The sequence below is a fragment of the Myodes glareolus genome, chromosome 27, assembly GCF_982192425.1.
Source record: "Myodes glareolus chromosome 27, mMyoGla1.1, whole genome shotgun sequence".
Classification (NCBI taxonomy): domain Eukaryota; kingdom Metazoa; phylum Chordata; class Mammalia; order Rodentia; family Cricetidae; genus Myodes; species Myodes glareolus.
The window spans coordinates 22,851,271-22,868,257 of NC_142052.1; the positions used below are offsets into that span (position 1 = coordinate 22,851,271).

Here is a 16,987-nt window from a genome sequence, read left to right on the forward strand (position 1 = left end):
CAATACGATTGCTATTAGTTCATACCTGGCCTTTTTCTAAGATTCCAAAAGCTGGGCAGTGGTGGTCCATGCCTTTAATCTCACACTCAGGAGGAAAGGTACACACCTTCAATCCCAGCACTCAGAAGGTAGACAGGTAGAATCTCTGAGTTCCAGCAGAGCCAAGGGTACACAGGAAGAACCCCTTTCTCAAAAATCATAAAAGGTCCCAAAGTAGATGTATGAGCACAGAAACCAAATTGGTATGTGAGAAGGGAGCACTATAGAAGACCGAAGGTAACAAACTACTGTCTGATGGTGTTAGATCCTGCCTTCCACAGAACTCAGGTCCAGATGGACTATGAACCTAATGTGGGGCTAGATTATAAGACTACCTTTACAACTCATGGGCTTATACAATGCTATTAAATAAGATACAAAAAGGAAGTTTTGTGAGACAGGGTTTTTCAGTGTAGCCTTGACAATCCTGGAACTCTCTCTGTGACCAGCCAGGCCACAAACTAGAAACCCTCTTCCCTCTGCTTCCTGAGCACCAAGAGCAAAGGCATGCACAACCACATAGCCACTACCCAGAACAAAATAAAATCTTTTTGTGTGTGTGTGGGGGGGGGTGTTTCAAGACAGGGTGCCTCTGTAGCTTTGAAACTTGTCCTGGAACTAGCTTTTATAGACCAGGGTGGCCTCAAACTCATAGAGATCCACCTGCCTCTGCCTCCCGAGTGCTGGGATTAAAGGTGTGTGCCACCACTGCCCAATTTAAAATTAAGGACTTCTAAGCCATCATGGTAAAACATTCTGTAATTCTGTACTTGGAATGTCAAGATCCTTATCTTAAGGCTAGATCTAGTGAATGGCACATGGTTATATCCTAGTACCACATAGGCCCAGGCAGAAGGATCACAGTTTTGGCACAAGCTTGAATTACAGAGGGAGGACACTGTCTAAAAAATAAAAATAAAATAAGATCAGCCGATCAGGGTTGGTGCATGCCTTTAATCCCAGAACTCAGCAAGGAGAGGCAGGTGGATCTCTGGGGGAAAAAAGATTATGACTACAATCTAGCAATGTATGAATAAAACTATAGCTATATGCATCAATACGTGTGACCTGTGGCATACCAAGCAATCCCTGGGTGTGATGGCTTTATATATCTGTAATCCTAACCCTCTAGAACTGGAAGCAAGAAGACTGGAGACTGAGGCAGCAAGATTACCATGAATCCAGGCCACCCTGAGTTAGAGTAATGACTTATCTTCAAATAACAAAAACAAAAAATGCAAGCAAAAAATTCATACATTTCATGTAATGTAATAAAATTTCAAACAAAGTCCCAGTATAGTTATATGTTGCATAATGAGGGGGTTACTTTCAAGGATTTGTTGCAAGGCAACAACTGGGTTGGTTGTAAACATTATAATGTCCTTATACAAACCCAGGTTGTGTTAGAGATTGTATTATCATGAGACTGTTCTTAGTATGTGCTGTCTATTCACAGAATCATCTGCATAAATGACTGTATGTCATAAATGCACATATCTCCAAGTGTATTAGAGATAATAAAGGGCTTATCACTTAGGTTATCTCTGGGGAAAGAAGGGACTATCATTCAGAAAATAGAATGTGCTGGTCGGTGATAGAACAAGACTTTAATCCCAGTATTCAAAAGGCAGGGGCAGGTGGAATCTATTTGAATTTGAGGCTAGTCTGGTCTATAAAGGGAGTTCGAGGACACCTAGAACTACACAATGAAACCTTTTCTCAACAAAAAAATGAAAGAAAAAGAAAATAAAATTCATGTGAACATAAGAATATTTTTTTCTTTTGAGGTGGCCTTTTATGGCAGCCAAGACATGTTAAACTGTGATCCTCCTGTCTCAGCCTCTCATGTGCTGAGTTTACAGTTATCTACTATTACATCCACCTGGTTCTTTTCTTAATTTACAAATGTCATTCTTGTATGTAAATGTCACACTTGAAACAAGATTCATGCTTGTGCATTAAGAGTTGTGAATTGTTTCCACTAGAAACACCTTGAAGAACAAATTGCAAAAGCAGATGGAGACTATGAAGGATGCATGTCTGAAGACCTCTTGGAAAATATAAAAGAGATTGTCAAGAAATACAAGAGTAATGCTGATCTATTTAAGACTCCGAGTGAATGAAGATAAATTGACGGTGGCTCTCTTGTATCTGGCATATATTAACTAAAAATATTTACATCTTACAATTGTGGTAACTTAGTAGATTAGCTTTTCAACTGTAACAGACAGTTAATAAAGTACATTAATAAAGTGTGGGTTTTCCCTCCATTTCTGTGACTCACTTCTGATGAAAGTACATGGTAAGGGCTAAACCAGAAGTTAGCAGACTACAGTGTGAACTAAGTAAGACACACCCATTCACTGACTTTCTGCATGTGTTTGGCCACGGTGATCTCATTAAACTAAAGAAGACACCACTTGGCCTGCAGAGCCAGACATTGACTCTCAGGTCCTTGTGACTTTTCCTCAGAGGGTGGGAAGAAGCATCTGTTCACCCTTCTTTCACCTGCATGAAAAAGGAAACAAACCAAAGGAAGGATTCCATCCCAATCCAGGTAGTGAATCAGTGAGTTCATTAGGGTCACTTGTAGGACCGGAAATGACTCAAGGCAGCTACAGCACCAGGGAACCTCCTGGACAGCATACCAGCACTTAGACCACGAAGAGTGCCACCCACCGGCAGCATGGGCAACTCACAAACACCTTTACCACCAAAGAGCTGTGGGCAGCTGAAGGGAGGCTACACTACCGCAAAGTTCCCCCACTCCAGTCAATTATGTGCATCTTATAGATCCTCAGGGCAGGGGCCCCCAAGCTCCCTAAGCTCCCTACTCCATCCGTGAGGAAATGTCAATTAAAAGACAGTTGTCTTCAGATAGAACTAAATGGATACAGTCTAGTGGTAGATTTAACACTCAGGAGAACGTACCAGGGAAGAGGAAGACTCTGTTCAAGTCAAGTGGAACCAGTGTATGGGGCACCACGCTGGCCTTAGAGTCAGAAACAATTCTTGTGCAAACCCTGTGAAGGGGACTACTCCCTGAGAGTGGCGGGGTTACTGCTGCTCCTGAGAGCTCCCTGAGCAGCAGAGCAGCACTGACCGAGACCAACGGGGTACTCAGTACCAAGCAGGCTCCATGAGGTGTCTTCCAGCCTTGTGGTGCCAGGACTTGAATATTCACCAGGCTGTCCTGTCTGTGAGAAAGGGAAACAGTGAAAATAGTCTGGACAAACGTGAGCTGTTGAACTATTTCTAGACATAAAGTATGGGCGGTTAAAATCTTAAAACTGCGTTATTAATAAAGTGGAACCCAGAGGAAAAGCCATAGCTTTGGAATTCATTTTCTTTAGATGATCTAGTGTAACTGCCTAGTAGTGGTGCTGTAGGCTAGCGCTAGCTATAGTGTGTGTCTAGTGTGTCATAGCCTTGGGATTTCATCCCAGAACCCAGAACTACAAGTTCAGCTAGGCATGATGCCCAATACATGTAATCTCCTGCACCCACATTCAGAATGCCAAAGAGCAAGGATTTTGAGGTCAGACCAGGTTGAGCTATATAGCAAGGTAAAGACCAAACTGGCCTTTTAAGGCTATGTCTCGAAAAAAAACATAAAAAAAATAAAATTTATTAATAAAATATTTATTAATTACAAAAGTAATTTTTGAGGCAAAGTCTCTAGCCCAGGCTGGTCTCAAACTCCCTCTGTAGTTGAAGGTGACCTTGAACTTCTGACCCTCTGCCTTCTACTTCCAAAGCATGAGATTACAATTTGTCTCCTTGTCTGGATTATGTGCTGTGGAGACAAAACTCAACTCCTCTTGTTTGCTAGGCAAGAAAAATTATCACCAACTGCTGAAAAGCAAAACTTAATTAGTAAGGAAAGAAGGTGGATGGTAGTACATACCTGTAATCCATTCTTTGGGCATTTGAGAGAAGAGGATTATGAGACCCTGTCAAAACTAAAGAGTAAAGGAGCATGGCAGAGAGACACTCAGATGGATGTGGCCTTCCTTGGCAGTAAAGTGTCAGCTCTAGTTATCTGGGCTTAAGGACTGCTTGATCTACATGTGGAAACATGCACAGCTAAAGAAATAGAAATGAACCCATGAGGATGACATCTACTGGCTGTACCGGCCTTCTAGAATGCTGAAACAGATTCTAAAGGTACAACCAAAATGCCAGCCTCAAGAACTCTGAAAGGACAGAACATTATCCTGTACTATGCATCCCGTTTGTGAAATCAGAGATTTTTCTATGGCACTATGTCCCTGTGAAAGGATTCCTGTCAGTGGAATCCAAGAGTAGAACCAAGAGCCAGTCTTGGTTTGGCATAGATTTCAGCAACTAAGACTTTGGTGCTTTCTACCCCAAAATTTACTTAGAAGTCATGTGCTGTGGGACAACCTTCCTGTATGCTGTGAGTATGTTTTATTCCCATTGGTTAATAAAGAAGCTGCTTTGTTCTATAGCAAGACAGAATAATGCTACGCAGGAAAGCCAAACTGAAAATACAAGGAAGAAGGATGGGGTGTGGGAGATGCCACCAAGCTGCCAAAGCAGCAAGATGTCCTAGACCACAGGTAAAGCCACGAGCTATATGGCAATGCATAGATTAATAGAAATTTGAGAGTAGGGACTAGTCATAAGCCTGAGCAACATGCCAAATAGTTTACAATTGATATGACTTCTCCAAGTGGTTATTTAGAAGCAGGAGAGAGAAACCACCAACCAGAAGTATCTGTATCCAGAGTGGGCTTATCTCATCTAGAGATAGAGCGAGGGTACTGTGACCTGCCCATTACAATGCCGCTCGAATGTCTTGTACTCTGTACTTGGGAAACAACAGGAGGATAGAGGAATCACCATCATGGCAGAGATAAATGACCCTTCTCCGCAAGGAGCTAGACAGGCCTTTATATGTGCCCTTGTTGCGGGGTGACTGATAGATGTTTTGCATTTTCCCAGTAATAACAGCTATTGTGATGACTCACATTTTGCAATTTTTAAAAGAACCCATTTTTTTCTTACTGTATTATTGATTGTTAAAATTTATCTAGTGACTTTCAGACATCTAGGACCTTGATTGAAACTGTTTTCCTAAATAATTCATATGATTACTTTCCAAACATAATCATGATCTCCATGATTAAGTACTTTCCTAGCACATGAGTGAAGTCCTAAATTCAATCCAAAGTGCTGTCAGAAAAATAAACTACATCTATACATTCCTAGAATAAATCCCATCCGGTCATGGTGTAGCTTTGTGCTACTAGATTCAACATTTGTCTGTCTGTTTGGGTTGTTTTGTTTGGTTTTTTGTTTTATTTTTAGTGTGTGAGTTTTTGCCTGTCTGTGTGTGTCTACCCTAAATACATGTCTATGCTCACAAAGGCCAGAGAATGTTGGATCTTCAGAATTGAAGATGGTTTCCAGCCAAGTTTGTGGGTGCTAGCAATCAAATCCAGGTTCTCTGAAGTCATCTCTCCAGCCCTATTGGTTTGTTTATTTTTGAGGAATGGTCTAGCAACTCATGATAGTCTTCCTGTCTCAGTCTCCTAAGCTAAGATATAGGTTCTAAGCTACCATGCCCAACTTATGCTGCCCAAGATGGTCTCAAGTCTTAGTGAAATCAATCCTCCAGTCTCTGAAGTGGCTGGGACTAACAGTATATACCACAATACACTCACTCATTGCTGGTGGTGGGAATGCAAACTTGTATCCACCATAATCTCAGCACTGGGCATGAATTAAATGATATGCTGGGCTACGTGGTGAATTTGAAGCCAGCCTGCAATAAATGAGACAAAGGCAGGAAGAGGAGGAACTGGGAAGATTCAATCAAATAAGAGGGAAAAAAAGGAAGTCATGGGACGCCAATTCTATGGGAGAGTCTCAGAGAATCATGAAGACATCCAGTAAACAATAAAGTTTTGCAGCCAAACCCATCTGTAGTCCAAACTTGGGAAGCACAGGATATCTCGAGCTTAAATTCTAGAGAGTGTTATTCTAGAGAACAATAAGAGCAACACAGTAATACTTCACTTGGCTATCCTGGAACTCACTCTGTACATCTGGATGGCCTTGAATTCACAGAGCTTCCCCTGGCCTCTACCTCCCTGAGTGCAGGAGTTAAAGGCATGGGCCACCATCACCCTGTTTTTTGTTTGTTTGTTTGTTTCATTAAATATAGTGGCTGCCTCTTAAGCAACTGCTGTCTTAAGCAGCAATTGCTGTTGTGGAATATTATTTTAAATGTGTAAGGTGTGTTACTTTTTGTTTTTGCTGCTTTTGTTAAAAATGCAAAGATTGTTACATTTGTCTGACTAAAGAAAATTAACCTGGGGTCAGGAGACTGAATCAGCAACTAGCAGACAGGAAGTGGTAGGGAGGAACTAAGGTTCTTAAGTGGGGGTTGAGCAGAAGAACGCCCCTTTTTTGGGGAGGCACCAGCAAGGAGAGAAGGTAAGCTATTTGCTGTTTAGCCTCTCTGGGTGAGCTTAATGTCACATCAGTTTTTGAATCCTGAGTTCTGTTGAAGGATAGAGATCTAGATAAAATTCCTTTATTGGTTGTGATAGAATCGGTGCCTGGGGACACAGGATTCCCACATGGCTATGGCCAGTGCAGCTGCTGGTAGCTGCTGAAGATGCAATTGCTGTTTAAGAGAGCAGTTGTTTCAGAGGCAGCCACTGTATTTAATGAAAAACAACAGGGGCAGTGGTGGCCCATGACTCTGATCCCACCACTCAGCAGACGGGGCAAGGGGAATCTCTGTGAGTTTAAGGCCAGCCTGGTCTACAGAGTTGAGTTCCAGGAGAGTTAAGACTACACAGTAAAACCCTTGTCTCAAACAAACAAGCAATAGAAAGTAATAGAAAGATGGGAGAGGGAGAGGGAGAGAGAGAGAGAGAGAGAGGGTTGGAAAGATGGCTCAGCAGTTAAGGGCATATCAAGAGGCTTCACAGTCACCTGTAGCTCCTGTTCCATTGCTTCCGATCCCCCTTCTGTCCTCTATGGACACCCACATGCATGTGTGCATACATACACAGACACACCAAAATGGCCTGAAATTAAATATACCTCAGTACTAATAGGAAATTCCATATACCAAACCACACTTGTGGATTGAGGGATATCTCAATAGGATCAACTGAAGAGGGCCTAATCATGGTTGCTATGTGTTGGCCCACTAAGGAATTACTAGTCATGTTTTTACAAATGCAGTACAGCGTTGATTATGTTTGGTTAGAATCTTCTTTCCACGTCCAGAGAAAAATGTCATTTATCTCCGTTATCAAAGTTTCCCCAGTCCCGGTTAGAGGACAGGGTGCTGATTGGAGAAGTGAATTTGCTGGCTAAAGAGCTACAGAAAAGCCTAGCAGGGAGGGAGCTCCAAGGCTCCTAGATGGACAGAGGACAATGGGAGCTCTGATTTGTGTAGAGCATAAGTTGTTAAATATCTGGGGGATGTTTTCCCAACCATACCACTGGCTGTTTCCCATAGGATCATAGTTCTCCCCTGGGAGCAGGTTTAGAACCTTGGGAAGTACAGAGCAGAGAACAGCACAATTAAACCATTAAAGGCCTCTATTGTCTCTTCCTTGTGTGGTTGCTTTGGAAGAGGGAATCTTAAGGAATGTGGCTTTGAGTCAGAAGCAGTTTTTAGGTTTTAGACTTGCAAAGCTGAAACAATATGCTATTTAATGTCAACTTTTTTTTGTTCTGATAAAGCAACATGGTTGAGAAGATTTAGTCCTGCTGGAAGGCAAAAACATTCTCCAAAATGAAAAGGACTGAGACCCTGTAGATCTAAGATGGGACCCTGTAAATAAACAGCGGGTGTGTGAAAATGTGTGAACTTAGAACTTGACTTTAAGTTCTTTATTCTTTTTCAAGATTTCTTTTTTAGGTTTAGATCACAGGAACAGGCGAAGGGACACACCCAGCAGCTGTAGAGGCAGGAAACAGCTATTCTAAAACCAAGAAAAAAAAAACCCACGAAAACTCAGAGTATCTCTGCCGTTTTTTGTCCTGGGTATCTTGCCTTTCAAAGTGGGCAGTGTGTGTGTGTGTGTGTAACTAAGGGTGATGATGTCTGACTCTCTGTGTGTAGCACATCCAGAGTGATTTGTGTAACTCTATCCTTCCAAATCTGTTCCCTCTAGAAAAACATTTCTAACCCAGATCACCCGTCAATCGTGCTGGGCGCTAACTCCCCAGAGGCAACAGAAGGGCCGGTTAGGAGAGCTGCTGTCACTTCAAGTCAGATAATGACTGAGAGGAGAAATGGGCCTGGGTTTGGCAAAATTCCACCTGGTGGGGCTTTTAACTCTAAACCTTACAGGCTTTGACAGGGCAGGAAAGAAAACTGTGTTCACCTCTCGTGTTTCCCATGGCCACCCAAAACCAAATGATGTCCGCTTGTGCTGTTGCTCAACTTCCGGGGATGCTGCAGTGATGAGCTAATGGTCCTGCAAGAGGAACGTGAGACACAGTCAGTTTTCACTGAACGGATGACTTCTCTTTTAGGAAACCAAAACCTAGATGAGAAACAAAGCTCAGTCTGCAGGAAAGAGAGGGATGCCGCTTTCTTTCTGCTGTCTTGAGACAGTGTCTGAAATAATGTAAGGACGCAGGCGGTCACCCCTGCCGGATAAGGAGTTATAAGCTGCAAATCAGCTGATATCCAGGCACACTCTTTCACTCATGCCAAATGTTCTTTAAAAAGGGTTTAAATCCGACTGTACACATCTCCTCACCCTGACAGCTCTCTTACTTTGTCAAACTGCCTTCTGTTAGCAATGTTAATCAAACCCAAAAGTCAAACTGTTAGAATGTAAAAGAAACCCGTTGTGAAGTTGAGAAGAATTACCTGTAGTCTAAGTTTAAAAATTGAGAGCTGTTTCATGTTACTTTATATGCTCTTCTCGTCCACACGAAACCGAGGCAACTTATTTTAATTCTTAATTTTTATTTTTTTGTATATAAATGTTCTGCCATGGATATTGGGTCCCCTGGAACTGTAATTAACAGGCAGTTGTGAGCTGCCATGCAGGTGCTAGGAATTGAATCTGGGTCCTCTGGAAGAGTAGTCAGAGCTCTTAACCAGAGTCCCCAGCCCCAAACCTAGGCAGCTCTAACTCAGGCAAACATGAACATCGATGGACAGTATGTGAACATTCCCTCACACCTGGATACTCACCCATGTGTACTTTTACAAAACAAATGGATATGACGGCTCACACCTGTAGTCCTGTAAACCTGGAGAAGGAGGCCGGAGGATCAGGAGTTGAAAGCCATCCTTTTCTACGTATTGAATTGAGTCCAGCCTGGGCTACAGGAAAACCTGTCTCAATCAATCAAACATTATTTAATTTTCCTAAAGAAGTTTCTGAATGTGGCCGGATTCTCTGAATGTGGCTGGCCCGGAGTCTTTCTGAAAAGCCATTGACAATGACACTGGGACTTGTTTCCTCTGCATATTCTGGATTTTGGGGATCCAGTCTGTTTGGATACTCACCTTCCTGGACCTGGAGGGAGGGGGGAGGAACTTGAACTTCCCACAGGGCAGGAAACCCTGACTGCCCTTAGGGACGAAGAGGGAGGAGGAGAGGGAGTTGGGGGAGTGGTTGGGTGTTGGGAAGAGGGGCGTAAATGGAAACTTTTATAATTTAATAAAATTACTTTTAAAAAAAGAAGTTTCTGGTTCACAGCAAAAATTGGAAGGAATCTAGGTACTTCCCCCTCACGAATTTTCTCTCCACATATGCTCGGTCTCCCCATAGTTAATTTCCTCTACCAGAAGGGTACACTTGTTACAACTGGGGAGCCATCACCTGTACATCATTACCACAAAAGCATAATTTATGTAGGCATTTATGTTGTGTGTGTGTCCATTCATCTAAAGGAGTACAGGTGTGTGTCACAGAACGTGTGGAGGAGGTCAGAGGACAACCTCAAATGCTGTCCTCACTTTCCATCTGGTTTGAGAGAGGGTCTCTTTGCTATCTTCCTGCTGAGTACACTGAACTAGCTGACCCCATCCTCCCCACAGGAGCACTGGGATTGCAGATGCCCTTGGCCCAGGTTTATGTGGGTTCCAGAGATTCAGACGCAGGTTCTCAGACTTGCACAGTAAGTGCCTTTACCCGTGGCACCACCTTCCTGTTCTTGGTGTTTTTCATTTATAGTTTGGACCAATGTATAATGAAGTGCACCCACCAATACAGTACCTCGAATATTCCCCTTTCTCCAGCTTCATTCTCTTCAACCATTGGGTCATAAGAGCATATTTTTTTAATTAGGAATAACGTTTATTATTAACAATGGCACAGATGGGCCAAGGAAAAGAGAAAAAAAAAGACAATTTCATATATGTAAACAGCATACCCACCTCAAACATCCCCTTCCAACATCATGTCCTTTTTTTCTTCTTTTTCTTTCTTTCTCTCTTTTTTTCAAATTAGTGCTGCCTGTTGGTATGTTTATTGCTCTTTTTTTTTATTTTTTGAGACAGGGTTTCTCTGTGAAACAGTCCTTGCTGTCCTGGAATTCCCTCTATAGACCAAACTGGCCTTGAACTCACAGAGATCTGCCTGCCTCTGCCTTCCAAGTGCTAGGATTATAGGTGTGCACCACCACTGCCCGCCCAGTTGTTGACTGTTCTTGGTGTGTCTTGTGCAAGCAGCAGACTAAAGTAAGCTCATGAATTAAGTGTCCTCCTCCTATCCAGACACAGAAATGGACATAAGTGATGATGAAAGTGATCTTCCCAAGTTTAAATTTGTAATTGGGAGTTCCTCTTGTAGAGTCTCCATGCTCGACTGGGAAGGGATTGAATGTGAACCTTTCTATTCCCATCTGACCTAGGCCCACAGGCAGAGAAGGCGAGGAAGCTCAGCTTTTCCGCAATGAGGGAGATAGATGAGCTCTCTATCGGAAAGCAGTCAGCTTTGCCCTCTGTTGACTTCTCATACTTGTCTTTATGGTTTTTGTTGTTATTGTTGCTTCGTTTTTTATAGTCCAGGGGAATGTCAAAGTCCATGTCCAAATTATACTCCATAGTGGACACAGACCTCACAGGTTTGGTCTGCATCACCCAATGCTCATAACTCTTATTGCAGTTGATGGCAGTCCTATCCCAGATTGTCACACAGGCAAAGTCTCTCTCAACATATTTTCTAGTGCTGTTTTGAGTTTGGTAAAATCCAGGAAGGCCAGGCTCTGAGGCTGGAATTTGGTGTAAGGTCAGTCGCACGTTGATATTCTCCACCTGGACCAACAGCACATTCTGCATCATCTACTTGGGGTTAGTAGGAAATGTCAACAAGACCCCTTAGCACACCGTAGGTGTCAGTCAGCTGAACAGACAAGAGCTGACCTGTCTCTAGGCCCTGCTCACAAAGACAGAGAATATGCTGTGGAGTGTGGAAGACTTTGAGGAATGACTGATTATGTTGAAAGAACTTGGTGGACACCACTTTGCAGACACCATTTCTGTGCACCTTAAAGTAGAAACCCTGGAAAAATTTCTTCATAGTTGCTACTGCACTCAGGCTTGATTTTTTTATTTTGAGACAGAGTTTCTCTGTGTAACATTCTTGGCTGTCTTGGAACTTACTTTGTAAACTATACTGGCCTAAAACTCACTGATATCCACCTGCCTCTGCCTTGGTTTAAAAGAGTGAGCCACCAACGCCTGGCTTGATTTTTGAGACAAGGTCTTCATGTAGTTTGGGTGGCCTGGAACTCGTTATGTATTCCAGGCTGGCCTTGAATTCTCAATTCCCTGCCTTAATCTCTGTGCTGGAATTCCAGATGTGCACCACCTCAGTCTCTGTGCTGGAATTCCAGATGTGCACCACCTCAGTCTCTGTGCTGGGGTCCAGATGTGCACCACCTCAGTCTCTGTGCTGGGATTCCAGATTTGCACCACCTCAGTCTCTGTGCTGGGGTCCAGATGTGCACCACCTCAGTCTCTGTGCTGGGGTCTAGATGTGCACCACCTCAGTCTCTGTGCTGGGATTCCAGATGTGCACCACCTCAGTCTCTGTGCTGGGGCCCAGATGTGCACCACCATGCTCAGTTAACTGAATATGGTTTTCCTTATTATAGAGTTCTGTGTTGGTTGCATTTTTTTTTATTTGTCAAGCAAAAAGGACAGCCATCTTTTAGGGGGGAAGGAGAGGTTTCTAAACCTATCTATGTCCCAAAGGGTGGGATGGAAATGGAACGGGAAGAGCCAACAGCACAAAACATTCTTATTTGTGGGGAGACTCTCTAAATTGAGCTGGTGGGTTAAGCAATCATTGTGGGGAGGCAGCTGGTAAAGGAGAGAAAGTGCTGGGAAGGACCAAGGAAAGGGGAGTGAAGCCTGAAGAGGGGCCTGTGGGACGTGAGCACCACAGCACCTAAAAATGGCCTTTCTTGTGTCATTAGCTCTTGGGTAGGGCATGTTTTAATCTTTAAAGTCCCGGTGCTCAACCCATTATGGGTTTCTATAAAACAAGTGTTCAATGGACTTAAAGAATATGTTAATACTTCTAAAGCATTATATCTTTTTGTTTTCACAGTAGTTTTACCTTCTTTCATTTTGTGCTTGCACAGCTAAGCTGGAGTTGGGTTCATCCCTTGGGAGGGTAAGTCTTAACACCATGCTCAGCTTCCCTGTCTCTGGCAGCACACTGGATCTTAGTGCAAATAAAATGCTGCAAGACAGGGTAGCTCTATTGGAATGCCTCCTATCTCCAGAATTCTTTCTCATTTTTCCTTAATAACTCTATGTTCTCTGCTCAAAAACAAAAGACCACACTATAGCATGCTCCTCTCCCATGTGCTTCTCTAGGTTCACAAAACATGTTTTTTTTCCTGATAATCAGTTTCATTTCTCTTAGCCCCATTTCTTTCCTTTTTATACTTATTTATATTTTTTTAAAAAGAAAATAAACTAACTTTTTTCATCATATATACCAATCCAAGTTCCCACTCCCTCCCCTCCTCCCATTCCCTCCACAGACCCTCCCACCCCACCCCCATCCTCTCCTCAGAGAGGGGAAGGCACATTGCTTTGGGGAAGGTCCAAGGCCCTCCCTACTCTATCTAGGCTGAGCAAGGTATCCATCCAAACTGAATAGGTTCCCAAAAAGCCAGTACAAGCAGTAGGGATAAATCCTGGTGCCACTGCCAGTGGCCCCTCAGTCTGTGCCAGCCATGCAACTGTCAACCCACATTCAGAGGTAATAGTTTGGTCCTATGCTTTTTCCTTCCCAGTCTGGCTGGAGTTGGTGAGCTCCTATTAGCTCAGGTAGGCTGTTTCAGTGGGTGAACTCATCATGGTCTTGACCTCTTTGCTCATATTCTCATTCCTCCTGCTCTTTGGGAGCTCAGTCCAGTGCTCCGATGCAGGTCTCTGCCTCTGTTTCCATCAGTTGCTGCCCATTTCTTCTCTTGAGACAGCATCTCACTATACAGTCCTGGCTCACCTCTAACTCCCCATATAAACAAGGCTTAGCTGCAGTTCTTACAGGAAAGTTTCAATTATTGCAGTAAATTTCAAGAACTTGTACCCATCAAACATCTGCAACCTTTGACATGGCAATTTGATGTTGTCTCCAAATGTGTTGAGCAGCATTCATAAGTATCCTGGACTATATGTAGTTCATGGGCCGCAGGGTAGATACACCCCACCTATTCCCTACCATTCTTGTTTGCATTAACTGTAGTTGCTTTATTTAAAATAAAATGAAAGGTGACCCAATCCATTATGATAATTCTTCATGTCTTTAATAAGTAATATTGGAGATGAGATCAGTGTATTTCTTTTTTGTTGGTTTGTTTTTTTGTTTGTTTGTTTGGTTGGTTGGTTGGTTTGATTTTTTGAGACAGGGTTTCTCTGTAGCAATGGAACCAGTCCGGGAACTTGTTCTGTACATGTGGAGACCTGAAGCTGATGTCAGACGTTTTTTTCACTTTCTTTCTACCTTTCCCTGAGAAAGGGTCTTTTTATTTTTTGTTATTATTTTTTGAGACAGAGTTACTCTGTGAAACACCCCTAGAAGTCCTGGAACTAGCCCTGTACACCAGGCTGGCCTCAAACTCACAGAAATCCGTCTGCCTCTGCCTAGCAAGTGCTGGGATTAAAGGCAGGTGCCACCACCTCCAGGTGAGAAAGGGGCTCTTACTGAATCTGGAGCTCATCTATTTGGCTAGACTGGCTCACCTATAAGCTCCACGGATCTACCTGTCTTTGGTCCCGAGCATGGAGTTAAAGATAGATGCCATCCTTGCATGCTGGCTTTTACTTGTGTTCTGGGATTCAAACTCAGTCTCTGTGCTTGTAGAGTCAGGATTTTATTGACTAAGTCATCTTTCTAGTTCACCTCAAACATATGATTGGGGAAAAAAAAGTCTGTTAAACTGAAAACCTCCCCATATTAAAAGAGAAAAAAAAAGCAAAAGAACAAACACCTGGGCCAACAAGATTTCGCAGTGGGTAAAGGGACTTGTCAAGACTGAAGGCCTGAGTTTGCTACCTGGACCCCACATGGTAGAAGAAACATTGTCCTCTGACCATCACATACACAGAGTGGCACTAGCAAGCCCTTACCCTATGCCCTTCTACCTTCAAAATAAGTAAAATATAATTTTTTAAAAAAAATGTTTAAGCTTTCATAAAAAATTAACAAAGTAATTTTGCCCAAATTTCAAACAATATTAACAATTATTAGAATTATTTGGTGGGCAGTGTAGGCACACACCATTAATCCTAGCATTCAGGAAGCAGAGGCAGGTGGATTTCCCTGAGTGTGAGGCCAGCCTGGTCTACAGAGCAGGTTTCAGGACAGTCAGGGCAGTTACACAGAGAAGCCCTGTCTTGAAAAAACAAAAACAAAACAAAACAAAATAAAAAAAGAAAAGGCCAACCAACCAACAATCAAAACAACAACCAACAAAACTTAATCAGGCATGGCAGCACGTGAAAGTGGAGGCAGGAGGAAGAGAAGTTCAAGACCAGTTTCTGCTACAGAGGTGACTAAGTCCAAACTAGGCTACCTGAAACTATGTCAGAAAGTAGAACAAGTTTGAAAAGGGGCTAAGAGTGTGGCCTGCCTAGCATGTGTAAGTGCCTACCTTCAAGTCCCTGCACTGCAGGAACATACAGAGAACTAAGAAAGGAGAAATTTGTTTGCAGTAAGGTCATGCTATGCTGTCCAAGCTGGCTTTAGATTTGAGACCCAAGTGGCTCAGCCTCGAGAGGACTGAAGTCATAGGTGGGCACCACCGTGCCCAGTCAGGGAGAAAACGTTGAAGATTTGTCCTCCTGCGCCATTAAGGAACCTGACTTATAACAGCAGGGTTGAATCAGAATGTACTGGGTACATTATGGGAACACTATGAAAGTATCAAGGGTTGTGGGGAAAGCTAATGAGCTTGAGGTGCAGATAGCAGCATTGTGTTCACAGCCACGGGTTTCCAATACAAGTAGTGGCACCAGTAGGCTTTAAAGGTTTAGGGTGTAGTCTTCCCCGCCCCACTTGCGACCGTGACTAATAGCCCAAGTTGACCTCAAACTCAAATCCTCTGGCCTTTGCTTTTTGAGTGCTGGAATGCCAGGCCTGAGTCACCAAACTGAGCAATATTGCATTCGCTATAAGCTATGGTTATAACCACTGTAGAAACAAAGATGGCCACAAAATCAAGTGATAAAACATGAGCAATGAGAGAAGGAAGCCCAGAGTGGTGACATGGGCCTGTAATCTGGGTCAGCACCGGGAAGGGCCAGACAGGAGGACCACAATTGTCATAAGTCTGTGTCCAGCCTGGCTCACTAAGCGACACCCTGTCTCAAATAAAAGAAAACAAATTAGAACCAAAAGCAGGGGTAAAAAGATCCCTGAGTGTTTACAAAGCCACAGAGCAGCAATGCCTTTTCTACGGTACTGGAAAGTATATCATTTGCAGAAATGGCATACTCTATAACACTTGATACCCAATGTAAGATATCCTTTGTAGAAAAGCATCAGGATCCAACACATAAGTACCCACAGAAACCTTACTTATTTATTCACTTGTTAATTAGCTTACTTGTTTTGAAGCAGAATATCCTATGCATCAGGCTGGCCTGGCACTCCCCATGTTGCTGAGGATGGTCTTGAACTTTTAATCCTCCAACCTCTACCTCACCAGTGCTAGGACACCACCAATATTAACAAATCTTAATTGTTTCCCCCTACTTTCATTTTCTCTTCACTATCTGTCACCTGCTCATACTGATTAGAAAAATAGTGGAACTTTTTATTTTTATTTTTTTGCAATGCCTTCTAGCCAATTGACTGCATCAACATGAAGTTGAATATCTCCTTCCCAGTCTCTGGCTGTCAGAAATTCATTGCAGTGGACATGGACACAAGCTTTGTACTTTCTATGAGAGGAACACAGCCACAGAAGTATCGCTGTTGCTAAGAGTGGAAGGGTTGTGGTGCAGGAGAATTATCTGTATTCTGTCAATCATATTTTAATAAAACGCTGATTGGCCAGGCAGGCAGTATAGGCAGGAAAGCCAGACAGGAAGTAGGGGTGGAGCAAAGAGACTGGGAGTATTCTGGAAGCAGAAGCTCTCTCTCAGCCACTCCTGCGCAGACCACCAAAGAGGCAGCATGTAACTTGCCCAGCTGAGAAAGGTACGGAGCCATTATGGCTAACATAGATAAGAATAATGGGTTAATATAAGTTATAAGAGTTAACAAGAAGCCTGACCTAATGGGCCAATCAGTTTATAATCTTACGGAGTCTTGTGCGTGATTTTCCTTGGGACTTGCTGGCTTATTGGGGTACTGGGCCAGACAGAAACCCCAACAAGCCAGCCCTCATACTACAGGGTTGGAATCAGCGGTGGGAACCACAAACAAGGTTTTCCCATGGAACAAGGCATTTTGGCCATTGATGA

The 16,987-nt window shown here is 43.1% G+C and overlaps 2 protein-coding genes across 2 annotated transcripts in view; one reads left to right on the forward strand and one right to left on the reverse strand.

Moving 5' to 3' along the window:
- The window catches only part of LOC148117610 (kinetochore protein NDC80 homolog), a 58,276-nt gene extending 56,086 nt beyond the window's left edge, over positions 1 to 2,190 (forward strand). Inside the window, 1 exon segment of the mRNA XM_087902252.1 lies at positions 2,025 to 2,190. Within this exon segment, the coding sequence (XP_087758378.1) occupies positions 2,025 to 2,162 (138 nt within the window). The 3' untranslated portion in view covers positions 2,163 to 2,190.
- An 8,629-nt stretch (positions 2,191 to 10,819) lies between these two features.
- Positions 10,820 to 11,338, reverse strand: LOC146889367 (ubiquitin recognition factor in ER-associated degradation protein 1-like). The gene has a single exon (XM_085684133.2). The coding sequence runs from the start codon at positions 11,336 to 11,338 to the stop codon at positions 10,820 to 10,822; it is 519 nt and encodes a 172-aa protein (XP_085540259.2).
- Between the last annotated feature and the right edge of the window lie 5,649 nt (positions 11,339 to 16,987).